The sequence below is a fragment of the Carex rostrata genome, chromosome 3 (genome assembly GCF_964058835.1).
Source record: "Carex rostrata chromosome 3, lpCarRost1.2, whole genome shotgun sequence".
NCBI lineage: Eukaryota > Viridiplantae > Streptophyta > Magnoliopsida > Poales > Cyperaceae > Carex > Carex rostrata.
The window spans coordinates 9,267,937-9,283,536 of record NC_135920.1 but is presented as its reverse complement, the minus strand read 5'-3'; the positions used below and the strand labels follow the sequence as shown (position 1 = coordinate 9,283,536).

General features: G+C 38.2%; 1 protein-coding gene across 1 annotated transcript; it reads right to left on the bottom strand.

The window, feature by feature from the left end:
* Positions 1 to 5,322: 5,322 nt before the first annotated feature.
* GAI (GRAS family transcription factor family protein) lies at positions 5,323 to 7,779 on the bottom strand. The gene has a single exon (XM_078299271.1). It carries the CDS (start codon positions 7,428 to 7,430, stop codon positions 5,667 to 5,669), a length of 1,764 nt encoding a protein of 587 aa, XP_078155397.1. The 5' UTR covers positions 7,431 to 7,779; the 3' UTR covers positions 5,323 to 5,666.
* Between the last annotated feature and the right edge of the window lie 7,821 nt (positions 7,780 to 15,600).

Sequence of the window (15,600 nt, the reverse complement as noted above, 5' to 3'; positions counted from 1 at the left end):
TAAAAATATAATAAAATAATTAAAAAAAATATAAAATTTGTCAATAATCATATTTTAATATGACATATCGGACAGTTTGAATCGTCTCTTTAAATTTTAATAATAAAGACAAATGCGAAACATTATTGGGACATAGAAACAATGAAGCATTTGAGTTCTCGATTTGGATACAAAATGACATAGAAGCCTGATTTGAATCAAAGCAACAGTCATGCGGAAAACAAATTAAGCCTAACTTTTCTTTATTTTGAAAGGGAGGGTACAAATTTAGTCAGCTCGAGTAAGAAATAAGAATCACCAAAATCCAGTGAACCTTTTAAGTTTTAACCCATAAACTTTGTTCTACTTACACAGTTGCTGCCGGCAGCTGAGCGCACAAAATCCTGGACGATCAGAACTTTTTGAGGACATTCACGTGAGGTTATATACTGTGCAGAGAGCAAAAATTATACCTCGAGATGCGCGCTCAGCAACTTCAAACCTTTTCAGGAAAACAATATCGACCGTTATTTATTGCGTAATGTAATATTTTAGATAATTTGATGAGAACCTTCTAGAAACAATAAAATCGTGCTCGGCGTTGAACTATTTTTCACGAAAGTTTAAAATAAAAAAGATGAAAGTTTCGAATGGAATCAGAATTCCCGGTCATGATCTCTCCAATCAAAGAAATTCTTGTTCGGCAAATCAGGACCGTTCCTTATCACGACCCATGTCCCATAGGCTGTAATTAGACTTCAATAATTGAATATCATCAACATCAACTTTCATAGAAATTTAAGCTTTTTTTAAACAAAGATGAAATCCAGCCTTTAAACTTTAAGCATCCACAAGATATATTTTCCATTTGAGTTTTGAATATACAATTTCCTACTTGTCTTAGCCAATATAATGAAAGCTTGTTCTATAAAACTTAAAATTTATATTGTTATTGAATAATGAATACATCGTGTACTAAATTTGATTCAAATGAAAATATATTTCAAGAAATGCTAAGTAACAAAAAACAAATGCCAAGTACCTAGAGTGTTAATTTTCAAATTTCTCCAAATAAACATTATGATTTAAAATTTTCTCAGTCTAAATTATTGTGTTACGTATGTATCTATAATTTGTACAGTTTGATAAAATAGATGCTATTTTACAAAAAAAAAATATATATGTATATTTTTAATATAACTTGCTTAATGACGAAAAAATAAATAATAAAAATACTTTCGTTCAATGGTCGGACAATCACCAAATTTCTATATTTTTTTTATCATGCACACCTTTTGTGTAATCCTAAACTAATTTGGAGGGAATAAAATTTGTAAGACCGGAAATATTAAATATACATATATTAGACACAATTTGTATCTTTAACCATCGTTTTTTTTTTCAGGATGGTATTTTTATTGCAATATTATGTTGGGCCTCTTTTACATTTAAAGTTCATATTTACATGTCAACAAACTAACATTCATAATATAGGAATACTTATACCTATCAGATATAGTTTTAGATATATTGAATTATATATTACTATGTCCAGGTGCCTTTTTTATGTACGAATGAACAGAATTAAGTTTGATTGTTATTCCACAAACTGTGATGGGAGGGAATAACTCACAGACAATTATTCTTACTAATCTTTTCATTTATTCGGTTATTCCTAAATTGTTATCCTCCCAAACATTGTCTTATTATTTTTATGCCTTTCTATCCTAGCAAATTACGTCATTAATTATGAGCAATATTAATCAACAACAATAATAATAGTAATAGTAATAGTAATAATAAAACAATATTATTATTATTATTATTATTTCTCTCAAAATATTATTATTATTATTATTATTATTATTATTATTATTATTATTATTATTATTATGAATCCGGCTAATGTACTTTCTTTAGAACTTCAACAATATGCTTCCGTATTCAAAACCTATGAAATCGGTTTGAAACAACAAATTCAAACCAATCTCTTTCATGAGAGCTTTGTTTCCTTATAAAAAAAAATTAAAATTTTAAATTTATTTACTATCAAGTCAAGCGTTGAAAAAAAGTAAAATATTAATGTAATAAATATTAATCAACAATAAAAATAATTTTAATAATAATAATATTTTTTTTTTGTGATTTTAAGCATAGTGACATAATTTGCATTTTATTTGTGAATAAAATATTTGCTGTGTTTTTGAATTGAACGGCAAATTATTCTCGAATAAAACTTGAATTACGAATTATTCACGAATAAAATGTGAATAAAACTTGAATTACAAATTATTTGCGAATAAAATGCGAATATAAAATTAATATTTTTTTTGTTTTATTTTACTTTCTTGTGGACCGTATTATTTTTAAATTATTTCTAAATTAAGAATTTCTAATTCTGCCTAACCGAATTTAAATAATTAATTTGTCACTGATGTTAAGGGATATATACACTGAACTCGCTACGTGCAATAGCATAATGAAGTTGTGTGGAGAAGATATGAAACCAATAACGGGGACTAGCAGAGCAGGACGCTTTTCCATGTAATCCTTTATTAATTTGCAGAAAAACCCCACTCTAGTCTATAGCTCTAGGATAATTGTGTCATAAGTTAACCATCCCAAGAGAGATTCCATCTCCCTCCTTTTTTTTTTTACCAAATCCGATTTTTGGAAGAAGAACCAAATCCAGAACTTAAAAGAACATATAAAAATTAGCGGCAGCAACGAGAATTAATTCTTGGGAACCTCAATTTTGAATTAACTATTAAATTGATAATAGGCCTTATATAATGTTCGGTGTACAATTCAAGGCGCCTTAGTAACAATACTAACAAACACTTGTGTTATTTTAAGGTTTCCTATTTGTGTTTCTTAATCACAGCCATCAGGCCTAACCACCTTGCTTAGAATAATGATACATGTCGCTCTCCTTTTTTACACGGAGAATGCGGTATTTTCAGAGATATTTTTTGTAAGAGAAGATTGGTTCTCTGGCCTTTAACTTAGTTAATTATTATAGGTTGCAAGCTACTTCATAATAAAATGAAAGTGACAATATACATACAATATTTTTGCGTATCTACCAGTCGTCAATCATATCTAGCATCTTGTATTTTTTTAAAACAAAATTTAAATTATTAACAATTGACATGACTTAATTTTATTTTCCCAACAGTTTTGACCACCCAACAAGCTCTAAAATTTTCTCATACTAACATAAACTAAAGATTAAAAATAAAATAAACTGGAAACACTTGGATAAAAAATGAGCGGAGATAGTGAATTTAACTGAGTGATAATATTCTAGACCAATTTTCTCCCTTCCTAAATCTTGCCAGACCAACAAATCTTTGATCTTTCAGAAATCAGAAATAACAACACATCAAACTCAATTTCACAGGACGTTTGTCTGATTTTATTGACTTTGTTTTCTTGCTATACCCAATCATCAATCAAGCTCTTGAGCTCTTGGCTCTTCCAACTTTCTTCCCTTCTTCTTTTTAATTCTTTAATCCTGTTGGTTCCCTGTTGATTGATTTGAGCCATCAAATCTGCTCTGGAGTGTGTGTGTGTGTGTGAGTGAGAGAGAGAGAGAGGCATGTGAGTGAGTGCGTGTACACACACACACGATAAGGAAGGAGGGCGCATAGGGGTAGCCCGGTCGCTGTCTCTAGATTTGACATCTATACCCTTACTTGTGGCCCCCATTCTCCAGTTTCAGCTGACCGCCCCAATACATTTTTATTGTTTGCGGCTTTGTGGTGCTTTCTATCTCCTTCACTGTACCAAACTCTGTACTACTTTTTCTCCAGATCTTCTCGCCCACGCACTTGTATAATATTCATGCTGATTAGCATGGAACAGTAACATTAGTGACAAATAAATTATTCGGGTTCATTTCGATGAGATCAAAAATTCGTGATTCGAGAATAATTCAGATATAATTCGGAAATGATTCGGAATTATCTGGATCAAAGATCCATCCTGCAAGAGAGCAAAAAAAAAATGTTCTAGAAAAAAATTTGTGAATGTGTAAAATTCGAATTTAATTCAGTCATAATTTGGTCAACCGAATATCTGGTGTTCAATTCGGCATCACAATAAAAAACAAATTATTCGAATTTAATTCAGATTTAATTCGCAAATATTGTGACTACGCATAGTAGCCTAGATACAACTCGTTATACGAATGGATGAAGAGATGTCGTCCGCTATAAGAAATGGGATTTCTCCATCAGACCCATCCCCTCATCTATTCCATCGATTTTGGTAGTGGGTCCATCCTGCTTCCTTGCGGAGACTGGGGCCCACAGCCCAATCACATCTCTGACAGCCACCTGATCCTGGATTGGACAGCTGTGCTTTCTAGCCCACCACCTCTTACCCCTCCTCCTCTCTCCTAGTATAGTAGTATTCTTCCACTCGGGACTGTTTCGCTCTTATTTTCCTTTTTCGCTGGAATAAGGAATAATTGAATTGAAAACTCAAATCTCCCTTGAAACTTTGATGTAATTCCCTCCGTTTGCATAAAATCTACGGTGACATTTTCTATTACCCTGTCGGGCATTTGATACCAACTCATAGAAGCCAATCTGTGATTCCAAATTGGAAAAGATAGTACGGGAAACACTTGCTACTTTTTTTCGTTTAAATGCCGTAGTAGTGCTCTTAAAAGACATAAGAACAAGGTTCGAATAAATGAAACCTTTTTTATATATGTTCAAATGTTTACAAGACTCTTTAAAGATATGAAATTAATTCTTGTAGATATTACAAATGTTAATAAGACTCTTTAAAGATATGAAATTAATTAACTGAATCAAGGACATAGTTTAAAAAAAAAAAAACAGAGAGAGAGCAACTGGACGACATTAATGTGGCAACAACCCACGCTTATGTTGCAGAATTTTATCCAGACTATAATTGCCTTCCTTCCAATTTTATTGGATAACTAGGAAGAGAGCAGACTATAATTGTTTCAACCAATTCCACAAGTGTTACCTCTTAACAACTAACATGATCTGGCATTTATATTCCACTCAAGTGTACGAGCTTTCTCTTGTTCCTTGACCAAAAGAACACCCCTACTATACTAGTCAAGTGATAAAATTATTACCGACTTTTATTACCTGACTCTCACTGGTAGAGACGAAACAGTATGAAATAAAAGAGATCACACAGCCTTGAGGAAGTGAGGATTATGGATAAACACAAGTGAGAGGAACTGGTTCTCTTAAACCAGAAAAGAAAAGAATTTTGTCAGAAGGAATTGATGAAAGAATACCCACAAGTCCCAACAAATAAGCTTAATTACACAGATAGCCTAATTTGCACCAAAAGTGGAAAATCGCCTCTTCTTCATTAATCATTGATTTATTTAACATCCCAGATCTAACCATAATACACATTAATATTAAAAAAGGCATACTAATTTCTAATATACTTGCAAAGAACCTCCTTTAGAAAAGGGTTATAGGAAAAAAAAAAAAGCAAAATGAAGAAAAGGAGCCGGTACAACAACCACCCTCTTGCACCTCTCTCGCCAGCCGGTTCAGTAAACCCCAACTTGGTCTAGTGAAACAGGGTCTGATCAAATCTCATTTCCTCATCAATCTCTTAAGTTCAATCTCCGGGACCCACTAGCAGTGGCACTAAAAAAACCTCAAGTTTTGGTTGGCCACCCTTCAAGCCGCCATGACACGCCAAGCAGACGTGGCAATAAGCGAGCGGGTGTGCCAGCCAAGGGTCAAGCACCCGTCTTTCTCCTCAATCCGGTATCCGTCTCCACCAGCAAATAGCGCAAGCAAAGTGCTAGCCTGTTTGAAAGCGTTCGACCCAAGATGAACGGGCTCAAACCCGGCCAGGTTAAACCGGCCACGCCACTGCGCCAGGTTCTCATGCCTCTCAGTCCGATCAGAACCCTCACAGGCTACAATGTTAAAAATCTGACGGCCCAAATACAACTCCGACATAACCTGGTCAGTCTGGCCTGGATCCTGGGGCTCAGTTGGTGAACTATTCGAACCTTCAAGTGAATCAAACATGGTCGAATAGTAGTGCAACGCCTCGGTAAACCGGTCTAAAAACGAACCAGAGTTGTGGTTCGCCTCTTGTTCAACCACAGTAAAGAGTTTTGGTTTTACCTTTTGCACCGTGTCAAGCACCTTGTCAAGCTCACCAGGTCGGGCCAATAAGCTATGTAGCTCACAAACAGAATTAATCACCACCGCTTCTGGCTCACCATCCCGGCTTTCATCTTCTAACATGTAGGGTTCAATATCAGCAAGTGAATTGGCAACCAAGCCATGATATTTGAAATCGACCCGAATGGTGTGTGCAAATTGCGCAAGCTTGAGCCCAACCTGTTGAAGAGCATCGGAGTTGTCAGGCTGTGGTGGCCCCACACCTGTTAATCGAAACGATGGTGGGCCCCCAGGCCGGAGAGCAAGGGCTTGGATCAAAGCAGGCCACTGCAAACCCTGTTTGATACCAAAATCCACCACATGGACCCTTTTGCACCCCGCAAAGGCCTCCAAAATTGCCTGATTAGCAGTGAAGTGTGCGAATTTGAGATAGGGGCAGGTTTCATAGAAGTGCATGTGGAGCAGATCGGCAAACGAGTCAAAGGTCGACGGGTCAGATATCGGTCCGACAGGAGGTCTAAGCCGGTAGATCCGCCGAGCTAGGGCTTCACTGAAGTACGTTGCGACTTTGCGCATCGCCCCGCCTTGGGACGAAGCAAGGAGCGATATCTGTTTAATCAACGCATCGGCTGCCTTGAGATTGTCTTGTTGGACAGCCTCAGCACAGGCCATGAGGGCATGAACCAGGCGTACGCCGGCTTCTTGTGGGTCTACCACAACAACTTGAAGACTTGGAGCTGTAACAGGAGCAGGGTTCACGGGTTCAGACTTTATTGTTGTGGGAGCTCCTCCCCGACCAAGAGAAGAAGAGGAAGAAGAAGAGCAGGAGCCTGATCCAGAACCAGTGCGCATCCGCTTCCTTTCCCTGCTGGGATCTGTTTGTGAAATGGAGTTGGGGTCAAAGGTAACAGTAGATGATTCAGCCGGGTCAAAAGAAGGGACAGATGAAGGAGGTGGGGGAAGTGAAGGAGGAGGGAGAGGTGGAGGCGGGGTATTGAGCTCAGTCAGCATGGAATCAAGCCACGTGGACAGATCTGAAGGATTGTAGTGCACCGTTTCAGGAAAGAAACCCATATCATCAGTGACCTGAGCTGTTGATGCAGAGGCACTCATTCCCATGGCCATCTCCAGCTGCTCCAGCTTCTGCGCCACGTCAGCCATGTCCGATGATCGGACTTTGTAACCCAGCGCAGCCAGAAGCTCATCTACATCTTCCTCCTGCGATTGCGCCGAAGAAGGGAACTTTCCCTTCGCCGCCGCCTCGCCGGAGGAGGCGACGACGCTGTCCGGATACTCTCTCTTCATAATTTTTCTCTTATTTCTCAGCCTATTTTGTGTCAATTTCTTTTTATTTTCTCTACTACTTGTGAGAGATAATTGTGGGAGAAGAGGAATGGAATAATAATAATAAGAGGAGCATCTCTTTCTCTCTCTTTGTGTGTGTTTCTCTCTCTTTCTCTATTTGTATTTGTATTTGTATTTTTACGCTCTTCTGCTTGCTTGCTGTGATTCGTTTCTAATGATCAGTTAAGGCAAGTGTAGTTATTTTGGAAATTCGTTTCCCGAGTCGGAAACGACCAATAGGAAAAAAGAGAAATCAAGTGGAGAGACTGCAAATCCGTCAACAAACTTTCTTAATCAGTATTTTCTAATCTTAAACACCCCCCCCCCCCCCCTAATTTACAAATCATAACCTATTCTTATTTGTGGCAACTCCTGCAAGGGCAGAGCTACTTGATTCTCTTTTTAATTTTCTGTGTGGCCTTTAGAATAACAGAGGGCTGCTCCTTTTTACCATCTAATAATTTATTTCAAGTTTATACTTGTCCGTATTTACTGCATAATAATTAACTAATAAGAAAAATTGGAATTAAGTAAATTATTTCTGTATTAAATTGAAATTAGCAATTTCGATCAAGTTTTCATAATATTATTTTCTGCACAAAAAAAATGAAATTTGAGGATGTTTCAATTTGCATACGGTTCCGTATTTAAAAAAAAAAACGAATAAAATTTTGCACTAGGGTCTTATTTATTTGGTAAGGCCACAGGGAGGTACACTATATCTGAACAGCCAGAAGATCAGGAATCTTAGCTGGCAGTCGTACAACTTCGACAGTTTCATCCTATTTTTTATCCCGCTTTTGCCCCTGCTTATTACTGTTTACCGAAATGACACTAACCCAGACGTCTCGCCTGTTATTAGCACAACCCTCTGAACTCCGGGCCCTACCTTTGCGCCAATTATCTCGCACATGCCTGGATGTTCTTCTCAATTTGTTCCCTAGACGCGGTCTTTAGGAGCATGTCTTTCACGTGTCAGGTGGGATACAGCTTTCAGTGTTAAGGGTATATTTGTAATGAAGTGGTAGGCGTCCAGGAAAGGATATGAATAGAGGTGTGGTCCGGTAACCAAAACCACAGGTTCACGAGAGCTACGAATCCTTATCGCTAACTCTCTCAATGGCGCCACGTGCCGCAATCGTTATCTGTTGCTCCCTCGCCCCCAGTAACTTTTTGGGGTTGTGTGTTGTGCGTGAGTGTACCATACCAGCGCCCCATCTTTCCCACACCAGGATCAAAACCGTACAAGATACGTCTCGGATTGAATTCGTAGGTCGGCTTAGTCGTGTCATATCGATAATTGGGCTCGTCCGTGGACCTGTTGTAGAAGAGAATTGTTTATACCAAATGGGAGACAGTGAGATGTAAGAAGAACAGTGGCTGAAGAGAAACCGATGGACGGTAGGGGGACCCATTAGTGTACCCCCACACGTGGGATGGGACCCATATTTGCCGTTCATTATTAGTGAATTTATCTTTTATATATTTGTGGGTCCTACCCTCCACCAGCACCTCCAGTGTGTCCCACAAGCCCACAACCTAATGTCTGACCGGCTTGATTAGCTCAGGTCCTCAGGAGAGGGAGATCAGTTCGGTCTGGTTCTGCATTAAATGCTAGAACCATTATAGAGAATTGCACTATTTGAAAGCAACATCAAAATACCGACCATTTTTATTAATATCCTTAAGAAAAAAAAGTTAATTTTAAAAATAATTATCAATTCTGTTTTTTCTCAAAACTAACCTAACCGTCAGACCCACGGGCGATCCAATAAATAAGCAAACCGCCTGGCCCACGGGCGGTCTGCTAGGGAGGAAACCCCCCCCCCCCCCCCCCCCCCCCCCCCACGGGCGGTCTGCTATAGGTGCCTAGTTAACCCGATTTTTTTTCTCTCCTGCCCACTCCAACCATTCTGTAAACTAAACATTTCATGTGCTGCGATTTTACTATTTGAGAGAGAACTTAAGACGATTGTTGGGCGATTGAAAGGCGATTAGACTATAGCAACAGGTTTTTTTTTAATTTTTTGTTAATTATTTGCTAATTATTAATTAATGTAAATGTTGAAATTATTGTTGCTGTTGCAATTACTGTAGCACCATGAATTAATGTAGCCACGGGAAATTATTTTTTTATTTTCTAATTATTTTCTAAATAGCCATTGATTCCTGTTCAATTAGTGTAATCCATTATTGTTCAATTAGTCTAATCCATTCCTTATTTAGAATCAATACAAGTCTAATCCATTACTGTCATTTGAAACCCTAGTTACAATGGCACTCAAAGTTGGAAAAAATAGAGGAAGAACTCAAACCGAACGTAAAGAAAAAAGAACACTTATTAATAACTTTTGGACGGTTGAAGCCTACGCGATGAGGAATTTGAAAAAAATGTTTTCACCAAAAAATAATGAAGACTTTATGAGCACTCTTGATCCATCAATTAGAAAAATACTGATGGAAGGCTTGGTAGACAGGGTCCCTCCCCCTGGATGGGGACAGTGCTGCTTATGTGACGTAAAGGGAGATATGGTGGATATGTTCTTTTGTTATAAATGTGACAAAGCTGTTGACCCCAATTGCATGGACCCGTATGCAAATCCGGTGAATGACACTCGTCTCACTAAGTGGGAGTGTCTTGCGTGCGTCCGTCGGGCTGAGGAAAAGAAGGGAGCAAGTTCCTCAGCTCGTAAGGCTTAGTCTGAATTGTATGCTGTTGTAGTGTTTTATTTTTGAATTGTAACAGTTTGTATAATTGTTATATTTGAATTGGTTGTTGCTGTATGAATTTTATGTTGTTTTATTTTATGGACTCGACAGTATTGTATTATTTTGTACTGTATCTGGATTTTATGAATTTTATGTTGTACGTGGGCTGCATTATTTTTGTAACTAATAAGTTGTTTTTATTCGAATCGAAATGTAAAGTGCAAACAACATAACGCCAACATGAATAAAAAAAAAACATAATGCCAACATGATGCCAACATAATTACAAACATATAATACAACAATCCCAAAGTCGAAATACTACAGTCAGAGTCAGAACTACATCACAATAAAAAAAAACTCTGCAATCATCCTCGTCGTTTCCTTCTGGATAGAGACAACCTAGGAGCCACTATGCCTTTGCCCTCCCGGTGCGGCTGTACACGCCTCTGTATCTGCCCCTGCGGACTCACATCTCCTAAGTCCTCCTCTCCACTCTCCTCTCCCATATCCTCATATCCTCCACCCAGACTCTCTGTATACATGTGCTACGTATCTGTACCGGCCGCCCATGGATCAAAAAAATTGACGGACTGTGCATCGGCCGGGCCTGTACGCTGCTCCCATGTATCTTGCTCCCATGTTGGAGGATACGTAGAAGGAGGCGGTGCGCCAAATAATCCAGAGACAAAGCCATCTGTAGTCTGAGATGTACTCCTACCAGCCTTAAAGTCGTGCTCCATCTCCACTCCATATCACGGTCTGTGGGAGCCAGTCACCTCTGCATCTGTATCGAACGGGGGCAGATCATTCACGCTAAAACTGGGATTAGCATTCCAACGAGGTGCTCCATCCTAAATTAAAACAATGTTAGATTTGCTACATACAAGGAACTCTGCAATAAATAATATAAAGCGGTAACTGACCGGCCCAAGCTCTATCGGAACTCCATATTTATTTCTATAAGCATCCCATCCTTTAGTTGATAACACCCAGTGGTGGAACTCCCAACCGGAGTCATCATCTGCATAATTGAAAGTCAACTGAGTTAGAACAAACAATTCGAGAAAAATAAAACCATTGTGTGTGTCATACTTTTAATATTAACTTCTAATTACCTGCAGAAGGTGGCGGCATATCATGGGCGTAGATAGCCTCTGGTTGATAATTCGGATTTCGCGGTGTCTTCTGTATCTCCCGCCAATTGATGTTCTCTCCAGAATCGCGCAGCATGCCAACGAGGCGGCCTTCAAAACCGCTTGTCTCCATGATTGGTGCAGTGTGCTCGAGCATTTGGCATCCTATGTATCACCAAGCATCCCTCGCCATGCACACCAGGTTGTGTCCAACTCCTCTCATAATTGTCAACAGCTGCACACAACATGATTACGATAGCAGTAAGTAATTAAAAAAATTTAATTTTTAATTAAAGTATGTTTCAGTTGTACTTACCGCGCGAGCATTGATCGGACCCCAAGGCATGTAATTGCCAGATGAATCCATCAGTCTACGTCTAAGGGCGTCGCCATAATGGCCCGTCAGGTAGACTGACGGCATGCCCCATCTCTAGTACTAGACGGCGTATCTTAGATTCCTGGGACCAGCACCCAATTATGCAGTAGATGGTGGGCTCCATAAGTGCTGCTCCGGATGTCGAGCCCAGTCGTATTGGAAGCTGAAATGCCGGCTCCAGTCGACTTTGGGCTTACTGTGTAACGTCCTGCAATTACAATTAATTAGAAAGGAGACAAACGATGACATTATTAAAGTGATAATGAAATGAAGTAGGTAGTACTTACTTATGAAACTTGTTGGTATCATCCTTACCCATCAGCGGGTGCTCCGGGATGAAAACATCCAAGCCAAACTGTCGAGACACCCGATCGAGGTAGTGGTACTCCACTATCCAGAAACAAATGACCGGTTCCCGATAAAACCATAGCCGTGTCTGGTCTAATGTCAATCGGCTTAGCCATCTACGCTGGTACCATGCGCGATACGGAAACCAGTCGATATTCTCATCTCGGAGAATCTGGAGCTGACCCCGTACGTAAGAAATCCCCTTGCCCTTCTCTTCATGATCGTGATCACGGCCCCATTTGGCACCATACGCGGGGCATGTGTTAGAGTCAGGCTCTCCCTACCGGGGATGTGGCAATGGTATAACTGGCCGATTTACGGGCAGATGTGACCACGACCAATGCTGGAGCAGAAGAAGCGGTCCATAAATCTGTTTGTTCCTCACCTGAAAATGTAACTTAAAATAAGATCTCGGTGCTTCTTATCCAACCGTAAATAACAACGTATATTAGTAGAGACTTACCAGACAAGCATGACACAGGCCTCTGTATAAGTGGGCGAGGACAGCTCCACCCCAGTTATATCTCGATTCTCTCTCCAAGTCCCTCAGCAGGGAGAGAAACATAATCGGAACCGCATCACCACTGGAATCCTCGAACATGACAGCTCCACACAGATCCAGCACATACGCCCTAGTATACCTGCAATATAAAATAATCAATATAAATAATTGAGTTTGTTGATGAATTACTAAGTTACTTTAAAGAGTGCAATGGTACCTCCTGACCGCCTCAATGTCATCAGTCTCAGGGAATATCTGATTTTGGAAGAAGTGAGACCGGAGTGCCTTTAGAGAAATACAGTACCCAGAATACCAGAACTCCTCCTCATCATCCCCCTTCTTCTTATTCTTCAATTTCTTTTGCAATGTCTTCAGATCACACCCTAACAACTCCAGTATCATCCTCTGCAGGTCTGGATGGTCTGAGATGCCACCTACGGAGTCGCCATCGATACGTAAACCCCATAAGGCGCTCGCATCACCAAGGGTGACTGTCATCTCCCCGACCGGGAGATGAAATGTATGGGTCTCAGGTCGCCATCTCTCCGCTAGACCATGCATTAGAGACTGATCGATCTTACTCTGCGGCATCATTGCAAGCTGATACAACCCAAGGTTCAAGATGTATCGCTTCATTTCTTTATGGGGAATGAACGGAATCTCAGACATACAGTGCCTCACCATAAGCATCTCTGCATCCTGTATTTATTACCAATTTGTCAGACTCAAATCGTGTCTTTTTTTAGTAGTTTTTACATTAAGTATAAAAATCACATACCTCAAGAGATGCCAATGAGACGCGGTACTTAACATGATGGGTCCATAGAAGAGGACTAAATGTGTCAGGATCATGCGCGCCATCTGTAAAACCGGCCTGAGACAACGAACCCGCTCCAATCGGATCCTCAAATCCCCTACCAGTCGTATCCTCATATGACGACGGGCCCTCTCCAGTCGGATCTACCGAGGACGTGCCCTCTACAGTCGGATCCACGACATCTGGACCCGCTGCAGCCGGATCCGCTGCAGGCGCAGCTCGTACTCTACACCGTCTAGCCCTGGGCATACTACATTTACAAAAAAATATATATTAATCAATCACAACTTAAGCAACATATGATATTAACAACATAGGATATAAATTATATAACTATAAATTAATTATATAGTTATATATTGTTAATAAAATACTAATTATATACTATCTATATATTAATAATATCAAATAATATAACTATAATATTGATACGGTAGCTTATTTTGACAGTAAAACTGTAATTTATTATAACAATATAACTATAATATATTATAATATTATTATAATAATTAATTATATATATTAACAACATAGGATATTAATTATATAATTATAAATTGATTATATAGTTATATATTGTTAATAAAAATTAATAATATATATTAACAAAATACGATATAAATTATATAATTATAAATTAATTATATAGTTATATATTGTTAACAAAATACTAATTATATACTATCTATATATTAATAATATCTATAATTATCACAATATTATTATAATAATTACTTAAACTATAATTTTACAACATAATAATTATATAATTTTTAACCATAAATCCTAACTCTAATTTTTTATTAACATCTCACAATTCAAGCAAACATTAATAAGATGAAAAAAAACATAATTATTTCTAGGGTTTATGGTTAAACATGCAAACATTTTATAACATGCATGCAAACATTAATAATATGAAAAAAAATCTCAATGTTGCTCTTGTCACCAACTATAATTATTTCTACTCGAAAATTACCAAAATTTGATGATAATCAACACCAAAATCATGAAATGAAGAGGGATCAAATTCTTCTACGTATTATTTTGGTTTTTATTATATATGTCACCAACTAATCGAATCGAACAATTTAATCACAATCACAATTACATTTAATCACAATCAAAATTACATTTAATCGAATTCAATCACATTCAATCAAATCGAATCCAATCCAATCGAATCGAACAATTATAACCTAATCACATTCAATCATCGAATCGAAAACTTACCCGAGAGAGAGGGGGATGAGGGTGGCAGCTGGTCAAGCGAGCGAGAGAGCGAGAGAGGGGGCTGTCGGGCGAAGGGAAGAGTGGCGGAGCCGCTAGGATGGCAGTGGCAATGGTGGCCGGCTGGCTGGGCTAGGGTGCACCTAGCTAGGGTTTTTCGGTTTTTTTTTTTTTTCATTTCTATTCTGTTCTGGACGAAGGCAGAGAGAGGGAGAGGAAGCTCACGGGTTGGGGTTAAATGGTTCACTATCAGACCGCCCGTGGGGGGGGGGGGGGTTTGGTCCCCATAGGAGACCGCCCGTGGGGGGAGCGGTTGGTCCCAAGGAAACTGCCCGCGGACCAGGCTGTTTGGTATTTAACTGGGCCGCCCGTGGGCCTGGCGGTTAGGTTAGATTTGAAAAAAAATTAAATACAGGGTTAATTTTAAAATTACCTTTATTTTTAGGGTATTAATAAAAATGTCCGTCAAAATACTTGTGACGTTCTTGAGAAAATATAAACAGTATAATAAAGGTGCCAGCGACAGATAATATTTTTTTAATATCCTATTTATGTATTGAAAAAAAAATATTGCATCATTAAATAATATTGATAAGTTTAATTGCAAATAATTGTTCGTGTATATTTCAAAGTATACATTCGCAATAAACATATTTTGAGCAAATGTCTTCAGATATAAGGTGCTATCTTTTAAAAGTTCTATGTAAACTTGGAGATATAAGGAGAAATTTTATGTAAATAAAATGTAAATTGGTCTGAGAAGTTTTTATGGTTGTTAATAACATCATATAAAATTAAAATCGGTACAAAAATAATAACTTTCTAAATGAATGTGTTCTGTACCATTGTCAATGTCATCCTAGTTCAATATAACTAAGAGAAAATTCACAAGTACATATTAGATAATTATTTTTCCTATTTTTGCACGTTACACAATTTGAATGAAATTAGGTTGTTTTTTCTTCTCTACGCTATACTCCAATGAATATTTAATCAAATAAACACAAGTTTTT

What these genes read in the sequence shown, in the direction of transcription:
- GAI (XM_078299271.1), bottom strand. Translation starts at nt 7,430, where the DNA reads ATGAAGAGAGAGTATCCGGACAGCGTCGTCGCCTCCTCCGGCGAGGCG.